Raw genomic sequence first — 18,185 nt, forward strand, 5'->3', positions numbered from 1 at the left:
GGCTTTGAGAACACACAAATAAAACATACATACACACAGCTCTACGATGTCAAACTCCTAAATTTAATTGTACAGCAATGTAAATTTTTTACATGTGTATATTATGGTTGCAGTGATACTAAGCAAGTAAAAAAAAAAAACATAACAATGCTAATACTGTACAACAAAATTATGAGGATGCTACATTGTAATTTCCAATTTGGTTCCTCCCAGTCGTGGAGGGTGGCAGAATCATCTTCTCCAGAAGGTTCATCATGCGCTCCTGCAGCTGCATACTTTGAACTTGAAGCAGGTTTTGCTGGTGCAGAGCCCGTCGGACCTCCCTGCACGTATCCTCAATGGCTTGGTTGGAGCGCTTTTGCTGCCGCAACATGGCCTGCATCAGTTGTAGCTTCTTCCGCTTCAGATGATGCTGTCTTTTTATGCTCTTTTGCTTGCTTGAAACCGGATGGGAGCTGAGAAGAAGATATAAGGACGATCAGATTTATGACTCAAATTGTCTTGGATGCAAATGATTGATTGATGTTTAAAATATTGTGTTGTTTGAAATGTTTAAAACATTTTGAGATTCTCAATATTCAGAATTTCAAATTAGCAACAGTCAGATTGCTGCAACTTTGTCAGTTTTTGAGCTGCTGCCATGCATCTTTCATACATTTTCTGTCGCTGCTTATCCTCATTAGGGTCACAGGCCTGCTGGTGCCTATCCCAGCTGTTTATGTGCATTAGGCGGGGGACTCCCTGAACTGGTTGCCAGCCAATTGCAGGGCATACAGACACATACCCAAACACACATAAGGACGATTTAGAGTGTCCAATTCACTTGCCCTGCATGTTTTTTTAGAATGTGGGAGGAAGTCAGATGGCCCGAAGAGAAAGCACACAGGCCCAGGGAAAACGTGCAAACTCCACGCAGGAAGGCCTGAGCGAGGCGGCTTTGAACTCTAGTCCCGGAATGTGCTAACCACCGAGCTGCCCCTCCATATATCATATATCATTTTAAATTAAATTAAGTCTAGAATTGGAATATATCACTACCTCAATTTTTGGAGACAAGCTTTATTTTGTGAAAACACATCACACGCACCTGTATATTTCGCTAGACACATTGTTTGTCTTTCTTGCTAGCTTGCGAAGTAGCTACTGTAGCTTTCCAATGAACTACAATGTCCATTGTTCTTGCTATCTATCTATCTATCTATCTATCTATCTATCTATCTATCTATCTATCTATCTATCTATCTATCTATCTATCTATCTATCTATCTATCCATCCATCCATCCATCCATCCATCCATCCATCCATCCATCCACCCACCCACCCATCCATCCATCCATCCATCCATCCATCCATCCATCCATCCATCCATCTGTCTATCTAAGACAGAAAGTTTTCATCAGTTTCTGTGGCAAATTGTTCTTAGTTATGGTAAATTTTCAAAGTTAATTGTGTTGGTTCGTGATTTCATGTCACGCTTGGTGCCATTGTACATGACGGCATCCAGACTTTGTTTCCTGAAACTTAAGTTGAGATGATATTGAAGGCTCTTTTTTTTTTTTTCTATTCCGGTGAAGTGTTGGGCAAGTGGAAGTGCACGCGACATCACGGTGACTTGGTGTTTACCTGGAGCCTTGCGTGCGCTCACTGTCAGAGCTCCAAGAGTCCAACTCTTGCTTGACCTCCATCTCGTCCGAGGAGCCCGTGTACTCGGGCAGGAAGCCCATCAGCTCCTCCTCCGGCTGAGCCAATGGGGTGTCGGCGCCCTGGGTGGAAGTCCCGGCGCTCGCCGAAGCCTTGGAGAGGCCCCCCTCCAAAGGCTTGGAGAGGATCTTCTCGATGGCCGTGTAATACGGCCAGTCGGGCGTCTCGCCGCTTTCCGTGGCGTTTGATTTAAGTCGCCTGTTTCAGAATAAAAAGAAAGACCAATGAGCGCAACATTTGTGCGCCGGCGTGGAGAAGTTTGCGATGGACTGGCCTGTATTGGAAGGACATGTTTGTGATCTTCATCTTGATCTCCTCTTTGAAACGTTGCTCGCCGGTCAGCTGGAAGAAACGCTGCGACATCCTCTCGTAAACCTTGGCGTTCCTCTTGCTGGTTTTCAGCTCGTTGTGGTTCTCCTCCCAAACGCAGAGCAGGGCCTTCATTTCGCCGTCGGTCCAGTTGGGGGCCCGCCGGTGCTTCTCGCCCTGCGGGGGTGGAACGAGATAGCCAAAGTCATCTCCCGCTGCCATTTTCCCCCCTAAAAGGGTCTTAGCTTTGAAAGGCTTTTACGCTTGCTTGTGGTGCAGTGAGCCTCGGAGGCTGCGAGTGGCGATGCGCACGCCAAGGCCTGCCTTTGCACCTCCCCTTCCTGAAAGAGCACTCAAAATGGGGCCTAAAGCTGGAGAGGAATCTGGTTAAAAGCTTTTAGCGCTGATGATGTCACAGTTGCCCCGGCGACGGACCGAGGGAGGCCCCCTTTTTATTTTTTTATCTTCACTCTAGCCACTCCCACCTTCCCCACCCCCTCCGTTCAGTCTTCCTTCCTGCTGCTGCTGCGGACATAAAAAGCTTTTAGCTGAAAGGCAGCAGTGTGAGCAGGCGCCATTGCTGAAATGCGAGAGGCGGGCGGGCGGGGGGAGGGGAGGAGTGAGCCCAGACTGCCTTTTGTTTCCTTGACGACCGGGTGAGCCCAGATCGGGCTGTCTTTAAAAGCTTTTGTCGAATTACTTCACCCTCATTCCTTCCTTATCCAGGGGTCAAATAGAAACTCCTGTAGCATTGTGACATTTGTAACGTTTTCTTTTTCAGAATTCATCTTACAGGAGCAAAGCCTTTAAAAAAACACAAAATCCAAACAAAAAGTGTATTCCTTTGAGAATATATTGTATTAAAGTACAGTAGTTCTTAATCTTTTTTCAATGGTGTGACCCCAAATCAGCACAGAGCAATTTTGGCTGGAAAAAAAATCGTTGTCTGATTTGTTTAACCTAAAAACTATATTTCAAGTGGTATCTCAATGCGTATTTTATTTTGAAACTCCAGAAGAGAGATGTTGTAACATCCATCCATCTATTTTCTAAAGCCGATTATCCTCACAAGGGTCGCAGGCTTGCTGGTGCCTATGCCAGCAGGCTTCGGGCAGTAGCCGAGGGACACCCTGAATAGACACGCACACAATTTAGCAATACGTTACTACATGTTCCAATTACTTTGCTCTTAATTTAAAAAGAAAGCTATACCATTCCAGTTATAACTTGCTGAGAACCAATGCTGGAGTCCAGTGTTCTGTGTTTTTTTTTTTTTATTTGTTATCCTTTTGATTAGAGAATAAAGGCATATATATATATATATATATATATATATATATATATATATATATATATATATATATATATATATATATATATATATATATATATATATATATATATATATTGTTGTTAAATTGTGACTTTCTTCCCTCATTCTTAACATTAAAGTCAGTGTATCAATAATATAGTCGTAGTCTATGTTGCAAAACATATATATTCATTGAAAACAACATTATAAGGTGCAATTTGTAAAAAGCGCTTATTTTTAGCCACAAATTTCATGGCCATGCCAACATGCCATCAATTCATAAATTACCTACCAAAGAAATTTACCTTTAAGACTGAAAGTAAGGAAAAATAACACTGAAAATATGACAAGTGGCACACTAATCTACCCAAAAGACAAAAAAAGGATGGGACAACTAGCTAACTTCTCTTTCTTTTCTTTTTCAGGGTTTAAAGTGGAAGTAATCCAGACTGTTAATCCATGGGACAGACTAATCTACAGATAAACCAGTTTGACGCAGCTCAGGTTCTTCATGTCATTCACGGTTAGTTATATATATATATATATATATATATATATATATATATATATATATATATATATATACAGATATAGATAGAGACATTATATAGGATTTAAGTGTTTTGAGGCTATTAAGACATACATAATACAAAGCAAACTCAGTTGTTTTGTATTTCTTTTTATATTAACAATTCAATGTGTTACATTTAATGATGTCTTCTATTAACACAAACAGAAGCGAATAAAAAACAAACTTTAATGCAAATTTGTGCACATAAATAACAGATACATACAAGGTGCATACAGTACATCCTTACATAAAATATAAATGTTTTAGTAATTACACCATTTCATAGCAAAAATTGATAACATAACAAGAACGATGCATAAATAACTAAGAAATGTCTCCCTGTACCTAAAATAACGCAAATAAATATAAAACCAAGTCAACTCCAAATACGAACACGTCAGCTGAAAAATGCAAAGTAGTTGCCGAAAAGTAACACTAGAGGTCAGCAAAGGTCCGTGCTCAAATGAAGTCGCCTGGTTGGCGTTTCCATTCTTGCTTTAATGTCATACCGAAATAACTTAACACTGACTTGTATTGGATTTGCACAGTGATGTCAAAACGCAATTTCGCATGTCATGCAGCCGATCGCGGTTGATTTTTTTTTCTTGCTCTTCCTTTAAGACCGGTGTGGGGACATCCTCAGAGCACCATTGTGAATTCATGGGAAATAAAACATGTTACATATTAATAAAAAATGATTTGAAGTGGGTAGATGTTTGTTCAAAGCTTGAAACATGTTTTGAAATCTGAAACTGTTAAAAACTAGATGAGAACTAAAACAGGCAAAGGAAAAAAAATGGATAACTACAACAAAAACGTATGACTGATGAACTGAAGATGTTTCATGTTTATTTGGGGGGGGGGGTTATATGACATCATTCCTTTCGGAGCCTGGAAACAAGTGCATGACCAGTTTCCATGTAAACGTGGAGACGGATGCACTCTGGGCACAATGAAGCAAACATTTCATATACGGCTTTTGAGGCAACGCTGAGATCGATAGCGACCCCCCCACACACACGCACCTCCGCTTGAAGGTAAAGATCCTAACCTCCCCCAAAGATGCTCCTGGTTTTGGCTCATTCTCGGGGAAGACATTCGTCCTCTGTGATACCCTGAGCCTTGAGCTCCTCCAGAACGTTGTCCAGGTGGCCCGGGTCGGGGTAGCCGTGACCCGTCAGGTTGGAGCCGAACTCTGTCTTGTGGTGCACCTCGTTCCAGATGACCGTGTCCGACTCGCCGGTGGTGCTGGATGTGCCCACGGAGAATATGAGGTGGCGGTCCCATGCCACCAGGAGCAGCCTCAGAACCTGAACAAGTAAGACCGTCTTAGATTTCTTGAAGTTTTAACGGTCGCAAAGCGCTTAAAATTACATTCAAATTACAGTAGCCGGTTGGTTTTCTAAAATGAAGATTGTGGTTTGTTTACACAATGCAATGGTTTTTTTTTTAAACTCTGAATTCCGAAGACAATTTTTTTTTTCTAGTTTTTAAGTATACAGACATTAAATCCCAGTTACTTATTTGGATCATTTTTCCACGGCTTTCAAATTTTTGGTTAGAGGAGAATGTCAGAATGGGTGGCGCTTAATTACTGTAAACACTACAGTAATCAATCACTTCATCCATTGAAGTAATTACAGTACATATATCAATTACTTGAATAGGTAATTGAGTATTGAAGTAATCAATTATTTGATTATTTTAGTACTGTACTTGAATGCTTGAAAAGAAATGGATTGGTTCAATAAATACAACCTAAAGTAATTAATTACCTTAGAACTTAAATTTCGAAAGTAACCATAAATTATAACATTATAATCATAAATTATAAATAATAACTTAGTCAGGAACTCTAGTCGTTACAGTTTAGGATTACGATTAGATTTCAAAATGCAACCATTCTGACACTTCTATTTGATTTGAACTGGATGTGCGAGAATTTGTGTACCAAAATAATCATGATCCAAATTTTGGACCATATAAAAGCATTATAATTACAGTTTTTGATATGCATTTTAACAGGATTTATGACATTGTTTTTCCCGCGATTTTTCCAACATTCTGTTGAGCTGCAGTCAAAACTATGTAAGCAAACTGGAAATTCTTTGTTGACTTGTGTTTCACCTCAAGACAGTAGGTGGCGGTAGAGACCAGGTAATGGCTCCTACATTTGTATGGATAGAAGTGATGCCACTGAACAAATTGAGTGGTTGAAGGAAAAAAAATATTCGTAAATAACTTTAATTATTACGTCTTTAAAAGCATTTACAAAACTAGGAAAAATTGCGAAATGTGTTGACAAGGGTTGAATCAGAAGAATTTTAAGTTGGCCCTCCCTCCTTTTTTCTGCATGTGGCCTTCGGATGAAAAAGTCGAAATTAAAAGTTCAAATAAAAAAAATTCTAGATCAATACGCTTTCTGTTACATCCCAACCGCTGACGTCACAAGAACCATTGTGAAGCTTTTTCCTCGACGAGACCGCAGAGCAAACCCCGGGCCTCGTCTAGGAATTTACAACGCTACCTTTCGGCCTTTGTCGCTATCCGGGAGGTAGCAGTGTCTCGGGAATCCGCGGGCTGTGAAGGGTTTGCCGGGGTTCGGGTGCTCCAGGCCCTAAAGAGCGACACCTCGGTGACCTCAACGTATACATCGAGACGTACAAGAAGCTTGACAAAATACAACGACGGCTCTACCTGAATGCCGGGTGGAATGTTGTAAATGATGCGGATGGTTTTGCAATCGGGGTGTCCGGGCAGCGAGTGGGGGATGACGTGGTACTCCATCTTGCCGGGCGGCTGGTTCCCGGTTTTGACGCCGTATATGGTTTTGCACGTGGGGCACTGCAGGCTGCCGTCCTTGTTGCCGTTGTTGTACATGGCCACCAGGCACTGAAGGTGATACTGGTGGCCGCATTGCGCCAGGCGACCCACCGACTCGGCGCGGGAAATACCACCCACGCCGGGGCCTTTATAACCCGAAGGGCCCGAAAGGACTTCCATGCAGATGGTGCAGTCCTGCGCGAACATTGCACAATTTTTTTGGTTTAAATAACATTTTTGGAAACATAGCAAATATTTTTTTCCACTTGACAAAATACCTCTTCAGGGGGATTGCGGACTTTTTGAAGGTATCTCTTCACCACCTCCTCAGGGGTCCTGCCTATACGAGAAAACAGAATGTGAGACCTTTCTACACGCTTTCTGAGCATGTTTTTTTTTTTTTTTTTTAATTTCTCTCCCTGTCGCTTTTCGGACCTTTTCGGGCCTGCTTCTTGGTGGTCTTGCGACAGCAGTGGCCCAGACCCGGCACGGGTTTGATGTCGCTTTTGCTGACCGGCGGTGGATGGAGTACCAGCTTGGGAGGACGGGTCAAGCAAACAGGAAGGCCCGCTGCACTCATGAGGATGCCGGTAATGCCTGAAAAGACAAGATGCAAAAAGTCAATTGAAAAGTATATGTGATTTCTTTTTGCCATCAACGTTAATAATAAGAAATAATCATATTAATATATCCATTTTCTATAGCTGCTTATCCTCACTAAGGTCTCAGGCTTGCTGGTGTCTCCCATCTGTTTTCAGGCAGTAGGCGGGGGGCAGCCAATTGCAGAAAATTAATATAGATGTTAAAAAATATATATATCAATTATTACCTTTCAAAGCGCATTTTGCTACTCGACTGAAATTTCCATCACGTGAGCTTTTTATTTCCGTAACTTTGTGACAATTCTTTTCTTTTTTTTGCAAGAATAAATGTTCATCTTGAGAACAGAACAGGATTTTGTCAGGATAAAAAAATCATAATGTTAGGAGAGTAAAGTCATATGTTTCCAAGATGAAGTAGTATAATATCAATCAAAATGTTATAAATAAAGAGATAAAATAAAATAACAGTAAATAACTTCTACCATAGGGGCACACCTTTTATCCTGGAAAAGACATTTAAAAAAATGAAATAAATGCTTTTAAATTTAGCTTCAATTTGAGTTTAATTTTCAAACCTAGGTGACACATCCCAATCATATCACAACTTTTAATTGGCCAAAATGCTTTCATTTTTGGAATATTTTTTGGAACTTGTGTACATGCAAGTCAATACCCTAATGGCCTCATGGGAAAAATGCTCCAATTTTAGAAGCAGTACGACCTAACATATTTGCATATACTTTTGGACGGGTTTTCCTGTCAAAAATGTTGACCGGCTGTGTAACTTGTTGTAATGTTGGTGAAAATGCTCACCAGCCAGGGCGGGGTGCACAGGGCTGGATCCATTCAGGTTCTTGACAGGAACCGTCGGCACCCTGCAACACAAAGGTGACATCCATTGATACGTGAAGGGTCAGCATTAAGGCGCTAAGATCCGATCAGTCTGGTGTCAACAGGTGCTGTGTGAGTACACAGCATATGTCAAGTTCAAGCCCGCGTCAGCAGGTTAAGGCGCTTTTGCATAGTCATGGTCTGCAGAGGGGCGTTGCAAAACACCATTGCTTTTTTTCTTTTTTTTTTTTGGGGGGGGGGCTGATCTTGAGCTTTCATTTAACCCCTGGGTGCTCAGGGATTAATCACTAGCCTGGCCTTATTGTCACCCAACTTGGGCTGACTTTCAAAGGCATCCGCCCTATCCATACATATAATTTTGGGGGGGAGGAGCAATGCTACGTTTATGTACAAAAATTGTAAAAATAAGAAAAGTAACTACGCTGTATATTTATATACGGATGAAATTGGAATGGTGATATTATGACATGATAAGATTGACGTTTGAAGATCTTTGCATAATTGGAGTCCAGGATAAGCCACTCAATGAAGTCATTGAAAGGATTGCAAATGTCATAAGTCGGCCACCAGTGCCACCTGGTGGTTTTGGGGAATGAACGCAGAAATTATTCTGTCTATTCTGTTCACGAGTTGCCATTAGAAGGATTATTGCAAAAATCGTGGGAAATGCATGATAAAACATCAGGTTTTCAATATGTCCAAAATTGACAATAGTTCAAATTTTGAATGGCAATAAATGAGCCTGACATGGGCTAAATTTGAGACCTGTAGGATGTACCTCTCGACCTCCTGTTTGCAAGCATTCAGAATGGCTGGCAGTGTAGCATATTGGAATATTTTTTTGTATGTTTTTCCTTTGATATCACACATAAAACACATGAAAAAAAAAAAAAACGAGTTGGCATGAAATTTCCCCAGGCACGACTCCATTTGTTTTGTCACCAATCTATTTAACTCTTGAGCTAGCTTAGCCCTGCTATCACAAAATGTGCCATTTGCGCCAAGCTATCATGTTTGCATCATGTTAAAACAGAATTGACAAACTAAAAAAAACGTCAAAAAATGTAGCTCGCCATGCATTCGCCAAATCAGACAAAGCCGAAACAATGTTTTACAAAAATAGAATCGGTGTTCACATCACTCATTTTGTTTGTACATCTTGTTCATACTTTTAATGCATGAAACAAACAAAAAATAGGTCGCTACATCTATCTTTCGTTTGGTTGTCTGAATAATCATAATATCGAACAAAGTAAAACTTTTAACGCATTCAACTCCAAAGACAAAACTTAAGTTTTTTTTAAGCATCCGTAGATTGAATCATTGGTACTTATTTTGACCTTTTTCCATTTTTTTTTTTCAAATGTCTGTTTAATGGAGTGTGTAAAAATGGCTGGCACTAAATTAAATACTGAAGTAATCAATTTCGTCATACATAAAATTAATTCTTAACCCGCCAACCATGTTTGGATCCTCTTTTAGAAAAATACATTTATAAATCCCAGGAATTTAACGTCAGGACTCCTCAAAGATGGAAAAATATGTCTTTGGGATTGAATAAGTGACTTGAGGAAAAGCCACTTGTATGACTTTTTCTCATGTATGAATTGCTAAACAATAGTCTAAGTGCGATAAAATAAATGGGCAACGAATTATGCATAAAGCATTCTTGTCAAGATATTCAAGTGTGTTCATTACAGCCAAGTTTTCTTCAGACATAAAAAACAGTCAACTCGAGCTTTTACACAAGAAGCAACACATTAGTTATGTTTGATACTTACGGCCGGCCACTTTTGATCACGGTCATCGCCGATAATATTTCGATAATCCAGAAGAGAAAAAAATGCTCGTGCTCCGTCGCTCCACTTGAACGACAACGTGACTTGTTGCGCCGCGTCTCGCTCTTTTATAGTGCTAATCCGCCTGTTCCCATCTGGTGACTTAACTCGGGTTGTAGGCCATTCGGTCGTCACATCAAGGATTACCCACGAGGCCATAAGGAAGCTTATTTGGGCAGCATAGGGCACCCATCTTTCCTGAAACAAACTTTCACACAGTTTGCCTAATCTGAAATTGGATTGTAGCATTTGTGACTCTGGGATAACCAACATAATCCCCCCCCCCCCCCCCCCCCCCTCCCAGTTTTTTGCTTTTTTTTTTGCGTGAAGATTTTAATTTGATGTGTTCTCAATGCCATATACTCATTTTTATTGTATTTTATTTTTTATACATTTTTGGTAACATTTTTTTAAAGCGTTTACCAGTCAAACGTTTGGAAATAATGTGGAACTAAAATGGTGTCAAACAAAACAAATAAAAACGATCAAGCTCCTGAAAATGCGCAACGGTGAACTAAAAGTCATTTCAAGTCAGAAAGCATCATCCACATCATAAAGCTGACTGAGAAGATTATTTGGAAAGGTATGAATTTAAATTCTAAAACATTATCTTGAATAATACTTTTGAGGGAGGCTTACCAAAAAATTCCGTTCATATGTCATCTTATTGTTGAGGATTTACGTATTAACCTCCAATTCAGGAAATGGGAATTTAAAAAAACAAAAAAACAAAACACTGACTGAAGGATAAAGAGCAAAGAGAATGGATGGGTGGATGAAAAAAAGGCATAGGACAATATCAGAATTTGATAACCTTAGGTAAAATTACTAAATTAATAAAAATAATACTATATATATATATATATATATATATATATATATATATATATATATATATATATATATATATATATATATATATATATATAAATAAATAAATAACAAATACGGCATTTGTTACAATAACAAATCACAATATATTGCTGTTACGGTTATCGCCCCAGGAAAATAATCATAATTAGAGCATGTTCCCAAACCTTTGACTCATACTGCGTTCGGATTTGGGCGATACGATTTTGGATTCTGTTAAATGACAAACAAAACCATTTTCCAGCATTTTATTGCTCACTGTGGCGGCTATTCCAAACCGACCGCATTTTCCTACAAATCTCTTCCTTCGGCCTCAAAAGTGAAACACCTCTCAAGGTCCGAGTAAATAATCAAACATTAGGCTGGTGTACTTCCTGTTCTGGTCAATGTGATGACACTCTCCCTGTGGCTCTAGCGGTTTGTTTACTAACAAGCAAGGAGAAGCATGTCAGCAAGTCACGTTTCTTGGATTGCGGCTAATCTCCCTGCATTAGGCCAACTTCCATCTGGGACTGAGAAACCTTCCGTACATGAGCAAGCTTTAAAGGAAATCGTTACAAATATACATTAGGACTGGGTCATAAATCAAATCAAATCGATTCAATTTATCGTTTTAAAAATCAACAATTTGAAAAATTTGTTAAATTGTAGAGGCGGCAGAAAACTGGATGGTTTACAAGACGTGTTTACAGGAGTTACTAAATACTTAATTGTGGCATTTAATCAAAAAATGGAACAACCACATCTCGACCTGTTTTTTTTCCAGGCTTATGCTATAGCCCTCGCTAGCGAAAATGAAAGAAGACTTTTTTTCCCCTCCTCGTCCCTTTTGTTTTTCCTTTTTTATCTAAGATCTCGAGAGGCTTTGCCGTCTTGTATTCTCCTGTTATTGTTTTTGTGCGTTTCTTGGATGCGTCGAGCCTGTTAAACTGATTATTATTGCCTTGTACTTGCAGGTGTAATGATAATAAATCTATTCGACATGTATCCCCACCCCCTCCCAAGTAATCCTAACTAACTAGCATACCATGTGACCGACATAAGGTAATCAAATCAAGACCTTTTTCCCCTTTGCGCTCTTGACCAGATAATCAGTGAGCAACAGGTGGAGCTCTGGGTGGATTTCAATCAGAAGGGCTCTTGATTTTCTGACGTGGGTGCCAGCAGGCTCCCCCATCTGCCGGACGCACTCTCACCTGACAACCCGTTTATCCGATGCAACGCGTCGATGACGTTTACTCACCCCGAGGCGATGAGGGCGCGGGACTGAGCCACGGCGAGACGCTGCAGGGCCGGTCGGCTCAGCCCCGCCAGGCCGGACCGCGGCGGCAGAGACGTAGACAGGGGACCCAGAACACGTGCGGAAGGCGAGGGCGCGCAGGCCGAGGCCAGAGCCGAGCCTGGGGCGGGCGCCGCCAAAGTTGAGCAGGGCGGCGGGGCGGAAGGACGAGGCAGGGTTGCCAGAGGAGGCGGCGGCGGAGGGGGGAGCGACGGGGGCGGGGGGCGGCCGGAGTTAAGTGACAAGGCGGCGGTGGCCGAGCTGAGGAAGGAAAGCGAATGTGCGAAGGCTCCGCCAGTGCACGGAGCGCCGCCCGTCGCCCCGACCGCGGACGTCCTGTGTGGGGAAAGCGACCGTGAGATGGAGGGCAACCGTGGGAGGGTCAGTGACAAAGCCCCTGCGGGGATCAGGTGGCTGCCAAGTTTGGGACTGGGCGGTTTTGTCTGCGGCGCTCTCCGGCCCAGAGTTTGAGCGCTGGACACGGTGCCCACCTTGACACTGAGCAGCAGCATGCACTGCTGGCAGGCACACGGCGCCCCCAAAGAGGTGACGGCCGAAGCGGGGAGTGCCCCGCTGGGGTACGCGCTCCCGTTGCCCCCCCCGGCACCGCCCATCCTCATTCCCACGCCCGCCGCAGAAACGTCCAAAGGTCCTCCAGGTTGGGACGCGGGCGTCCAGGCCTGTTGAGATTTGGGCAGGGGCCCCGATACCAAGGGGTACGCCAAATCGGCGCGCCGTTGAATGCGGCGGCAGCGCTGCGTCTGCCCGTTGATTTGGGTCATGCTTCCAAAGTCGATGAGGTAGCAGAAACCCAGCGGCGCTAGGTCCAGCCAGGGCTGCTGGCGGTCACGCGCCGCCTGGATGGCGATGCCGACTTCCGTGTCGTACGCCGTCCAGCTGCCCACGTCGTTTTCCCACTCCCACAGCCATCCCTGGCCGGGCGCCGAGGTGGGCTCGTAGAAGCTGCGGCGGACCGCTCGAAGGGTGCCTGGGGAAAGGCAAACGGGCAGCATCAATAGCCGGACAATAGCATCTAGCGATACCGTCAAGTACTTTCGTGGTTCTCAATGGATGCGCAATACCAGCACTCAACTCTTGTCAGTGATAACACGTAACGATACCGCTGGTATTTCAGCTACACAAAAGAAAATCCCAAGAAATACAAAACATCATTAAAAAAAGACCCATCTACTCCAATATCATGGCATTAATGGCAGAAATTAATTTTCTTGGCCGATACTAGTATACTCCTTGTATACTACTAGATTCTTTGACATGAGGCCCATACCAAGACTTATACTCGCCCTTCCGATATTTTGAGATAATGTATCTGAAGGCACTTTTTTTTTTAGATTTTAACAAGGTTTCTGCAGACATCAGCAAATCCAATTCATTGCTGTGATAGAACAGCAAACTTTTCATTTCAAATTGAGAGCAAATTACCCAGCACATGAGACAACCTATTGCAAATTTGTGTAACAGTGACTCCTTTGTGAAATATAGTAAGCCTTTTTTGTTGAATGTTATATGGCTACGCATTATTATTACTGACGCAGTTTCCGGGCAGACGAGCCAAAAATAAAACAGACGTCTCACAGTCTGTCTTCCGAAGCAGTTGAATAAAATATGGCTAAAGATACCACAACAAATGTAGTGCCAAAGTCTAATTAATCGGCACTTACTTTAAGTCCCCCCCCACCAAAAACACTTCATCCTGAGTTAATAATTAACTAAAAAAAAAATCCACAGGAGTACATAATTGAAAAACGGTTGAGAATCCCTGCTTCAAATATCGAAAATTTCATTTCACTCAATGACAAAACATTGTGAACAAAACGTTTCATTATTTTCGGAGGATGATGATCTTTTACTGTGTAGTGCCAACTACTGCTGAGGACTACTTCCTTGATGTCAGATTTTCTTTCCCTTGAGTATCAGTGATGAGTATCAGCTCCCCCCATGAGTACATGACAGCTAAAAATAAGGAAGATATTGGCTTGATAATGATAATTGGTATCTGCACTTGCCCAATCCTAAACTAAACTTGTAGAATTTGCATCTTAATTGCTCCACGGTGCCATTTGCAAAGAGGTTTGTGCATATACAAACAGAAATGCACAGCATGTCACGGCAACTCGCTATAAGGGTCAGTCGTATCTCAAGGCAACACTGCAATACATCTTGAGGCGGAAATGTCAAAAAATCTGTAAGTGATGCGTTATTATTATTAATTGTGGCGCTTGACCCGTTCCACAATCCTGCGTTTTACACAGAACACGGGAAAGGCGCCGGCTAGGAGTGACGAGCTCGTATTTTGCCAGGATTGAATAGTCCCCCTGCAATCAACTAGTTCCTCTGCCGATAATCCATGCGCTTTGTCTCTCGATTTTGTACGCCCACCGCGTTCCATTACTCCCGGACTAGTTGCACACCAAAGCAAAAACATGACGAGACGTCATTTTGCGCCAGAACGAAAAGCATGCGACTCCGGAGCGGGCCGCTCACCCACCCGTGTCCTGGCGGAACTGGTGCATGGACTGCAGGTCGATGATATAGGGCGCCAGGCGAGAGTCCACCTGGCCGAGGACCACGCTAGCGCAGCGCGGCTCGCTCCGGATGACCGCCTCGATGTGGTGACAAACCGCCGGACTGTAGGGCCGCCAGCGGCCGTGTTCGTTCAGCCATTCCCACACGACCACGGCGGACGCGAGCAACATCCTCCGACATCAATCGCGACTACGCGCCGACCTCCATCTTGCTGTGTTGACGTTGTGCCTGTGCGGTTTTTTGCAACATGATCGGCACAGATGCAAGTCGTACCTGCCGCGTTTGTAGTTCCGGGTGTGCAGCAGCAACTGGTCCACCTTCCGTTACCACTCCCCACCGACACCCACCAATCCGTAAAAAAAATATGATAATGACGTAATTTAATTAAAACACATGCAGATGAGCGGCGTCTTGCAAAATCGAACCGGTTTTGTGTATGACGGTTAATCCTTCGACAACCAATCAAAATGGAGAAAAGTGTCCTTTTTTCAAATCACCATAAAACTACTTGAATTGAACCAAAAGCGTGTTTTCAAATCACGTGTTACTCGTGTAATTTTAAGCAGCAGTTTAAAAAAAAAATGAGATGCCGGGGATTGAACCCGGGACCTCATACATGCGAAGCATGCGCTCTACCACTGAGCTACATCCCCCAGTACGTGTAAAAGCGGCCCGGCTTAAGTATTTATAGTATTATTTGCTCCTGTTGTGCTGAACGATTACTGTTTTGTTTGTAATACGAAATAAGGATTTTTTTTTTGTCTCAGAATAAAAATGATTTCCTGATTGAGATCTGCACGTAAACGCTAGGAATAGCCCACGTATTTCGCTGTTTTTGGTAGGAAAAAAGTTACTATTTTTTCTGTAATCCAGTTCATGACTCATTTCATTTTCATACACCACTAATACAATCGTTATTTTAAAAATAAAATACAGCTGTCGTCTGCATCCATGCAATGGCTGTCAGTGATTAGAAAAAACATCATTAGCTGAGGATATTTGAAGAAATTTGTATCGCCTCGGCCATTTTAGGAAGTATATCCGAGTTCTGGTTTCTCTTGGAGAAAGTCAAGATGATAGAATTTAAAGGAGGCATTTATTCGAGGCATGACATTCATTAAATATTGAACAGAAACTAAAATCTCTGAGACTCTTGTGTTATCCCTTTGCCGTCCTCTTCAGACCACATGACAGTACCGGAAAAGGGATTTAAATTGACAAACACATCAGTCTCCCTTGACTCCACTTCTGTCTCCTGCTCTCTCTTTGCCTTGGTAGTCCACCCCTGTGGTTTGCCATCTTCACCTTCACTGGGCTGGCTCCCGCTGCTCGATGTACTGCTACTACGCCGTTGCTCTCGTGCGGGCTCTTCCCGAAAATCCCGCATTTCTTCCCCGTCCTCGTAAGTGTTGCCGCGGGGCCACAGTTGGACCCCCAGGCGGGTCCCCAGGACAGCCGCCGCCCTTCTGGCGCGGTCCCGGAGCCCTCCGTCCTTATAGACGACACGGCGAAACGTGTATTCCCCGTTGGTTTGCCTGTTCAACTCCCTGTACAGGACGATGAGCAGTATGAACAGGCCGAGGAAGATGAAAAAGAGCAAGATAATAGTCGAGGTGGAATCAGCCATGCCTGGGGGGGACAACAGTCTCAGTCTTCATATTATTTGTTGGACAACAACAAACTGTACCTCTTTCGTCGAAACATATCATAATTTTGCAGGTTATTCTTGGGGGAGGGGGGTAATCACACATTTCAGTGTGATTAAACTGATATTTTATATCCCGCTTAGACCCCGCATATTCATTTGTGTCCACTGTTGTGTCCGTTTTGTCTCTGCAAAGTGAACTGCATCCCACCCAAACACATGAGATGTCATTTCAAAGGCCAGGATGTACTTTACTTTACAAGGACTAAGCAGAGTAGCGCCAATGAGTCCAAAAATATAGTCCCAAAACAAAATGTCCACTATAGTGAACACAAATGAATCGACTGGGTCTCAGAACGATATGAAAGTACAAATGAGTATGACAATAGCAGTGGGCAATTCATCCTAACGAAGGCCTTTTTAGATACACTTCATTAATTTACAGTAATTTGTTGGTTTTCTAATTATGCTCCTGAGACCCAGCCTATTCATTTGTGTCCACTGTTGTGTCCATTTTGTCTTTGCAAAGTAAATTGCAACCCACACAAACACATGAGGCATCATTGGAAAGGCCAGGATGTCCTCGACTGAGCACGCGAGGACTTGGTAGAAGAGCTCCAATGAGTTAAAAAAATATAGTACAAAAACAGATGTCCACTACATTGGACACACATGAATAGGCTGGCTCTCAGATGATATAAACGTACAAATGGCTTTGACAATAGTGGTGGCAAATTCCTCAAACTAACGCCTTTCTAGATACACTTCTTTAAATTACAGTAATTTGTTATTGTTTTTTTGTTTTTTTAATTACCCTCCTGAGACCCAGCCTATTGGTTTGTGTCCACTGTTGTGTCCATTTTGTCTTTGCAAAGTGAATTGCAGCCCCCCCCAGACACATGAGGCGTCATTGGAAAGGCCAGGATGTCCTCGACTGAGCACACGAGGACTTAGTAGAGTAGCTCCAATGAGTTAAAAAACTATAGTCCAAAAACAATCTCAGTAGCAACTGCATCCAAAATAAAGTCTTTCGAGATACATTCCATTCAATTACATTAATTTCTTGGTTTTCTGATTATCTTCCTGTGACCCACCCTATTCATTTGTGTCCACTTCAGTGTCCGCTTTGTCTCAACAAAACAGCAAAGTTAACTCATTTACTGAGTGGAGAGAAAATAAGAGATAAATAAGCCCGCATGCACAGGAAGTGGGGACCGTTTGCAGTTTTGCTGGCTTCCTGACTAAATGGCAATTGAGCAGCATCAGACAGCTTGCATTGCATGAAAGCTATTTTAATAATGCAACAAATACTGTATCTTATAAAACTGTAAGCATTAAATAAGACAGCTAAAAATCTTGTGGTAACAAGGTGAGAATATTGTGATTACAGCTTTTAAAACAGGATGTGAAAATTACGGCTTTAGAAAAGTCTTAAATGTGACAAAAATACTTACCCAAGTCGTAGTAAGCAAGTGTTTTTGTTTTTTTTTTTGGTAAGAAATTTTTTGAAAGAGGTGCAGCAGACTTGACTTGTTTCAAGTACATGCGACGTAACAGTGAGGGGGAGGCGGAAAAATGCAAGCTGATTTGAATGAGGGATGAGGCGGAGAAATAGCAAATGTAAACGATATTTATAGAAAGAGGAAGACATTTTAGGGGTTTAATCTTAAAAGAGTGATCTGCGGATTGAATGGTAAAATAAATGTGTTTCAAATTTGAATTTCATCAATAGTGTACAGAAAAAAAAATGTACAATGTTTATTAAGATTATTGCGATATAAATTAAATCCCAGATAATTCAACACTAAAGTACATTAAAGACATTGATTTCCAGA

The 18,185-nt window shown here is 42.2% G+C and overlaps 2 protein-coding genes and 1 non-coding gene across 4 annotated transcripts; all 3 read right to left on the reverse strand.

The window, feature by feature from the left end:
• Window positions 1-42: 42 nt before the first annotated feature.
• msantd1 (Myb/SANT-like DNA-binding domain containing 1) lies at window positions 43-2,433 on the reverse strand. 2 transcript variants are annotated; one of them, XM_088424747.1, is made up of 4 exons: window positions 2,274-2,433; window positions 1,977-2,188; window positions 1,625-1,900; window positions 43-455 (listed from the first exon to the last, which is right to left on the reverse strand). In XM_088424747.1, exons 2-4 carry the CDS (start codon window positions 2,144-2,146, stop codon window positions 170-172), a joined length of 732 nt encoding a protein of 243 aa, XP_088280873.1. In that variant the 5' UTR covers window positions 2,147-2,188; window positions 2,274-2,433; the 3' UTR covers window positions 43-169. The 2 variants fall into 2 exon arrangements, with proteins under 2 accessions (XP_088280873.1, XP_088280872.1); XM_088424746.1 differs by having other exon boundaries at window positions 1,977-2,433.
• A 1,628-nt stretch (window positions 2,434-4,061) lies between these two features.
• On the reverse strand, window positions 4,062-15,110 carry dtx4a (deltex 4, E3 ubiquitin ligase a). Its single transcript, XM_088433447.1, has 8 exons — window positions 14,668-15,110; window positions 12,123-13,146; window positions 8,133-8,194; window positions 7,153-7,314; window positions 6,996-7,057; window positions 6,592-6,912; window positions 6,422-6,511; window positions 4,062-5,204 (listed from the first exon to the last, which is right to left on the reverse strand). Exons 1-8 carry the CDS (start codon window positions 14,873-14,875, stop codon window positions 4,974-4,976), a joined length of 2,160 nt encoding a protein of 719 aa, XP_088289573.1. The 5' UTR covers window positions 14,876-15,110; the 3' UTR covers window positions 4,062-4,973.
• A 176-nt stretch (window positions 15,111-15,286) lies between these two features.
• Window positions 15,287-15,358, reverse strand: trnaa-cgc (transfer RNA alanine (anticodon CGC)). Its single transcript has one exon. It is a non-coding gene; the product is annotated as a tRNA-Ala (tRNA).
• Window positions 15,359-18,185: the final 2,827 nt, after the last annotated feature.

The sequence above is a fragment of the Hippichthys cyanospilos genome, chromosome 1, assembly GCF_059441005.1.
Source record: "Hippichthys cyanospilos isolate Australia breed blue-spotted pipefish chromosome 1, RoL_Hcya_1.0, whole genome shotgun sequence".
In the NCBI taxonomy this organism is placed as follows: Eukaryota; Metazoa; Chordata; class Actinopteri; order Syngnathiformes; family Syngnathidae; genus Hippichthys; species Hippichthys cyanospilos.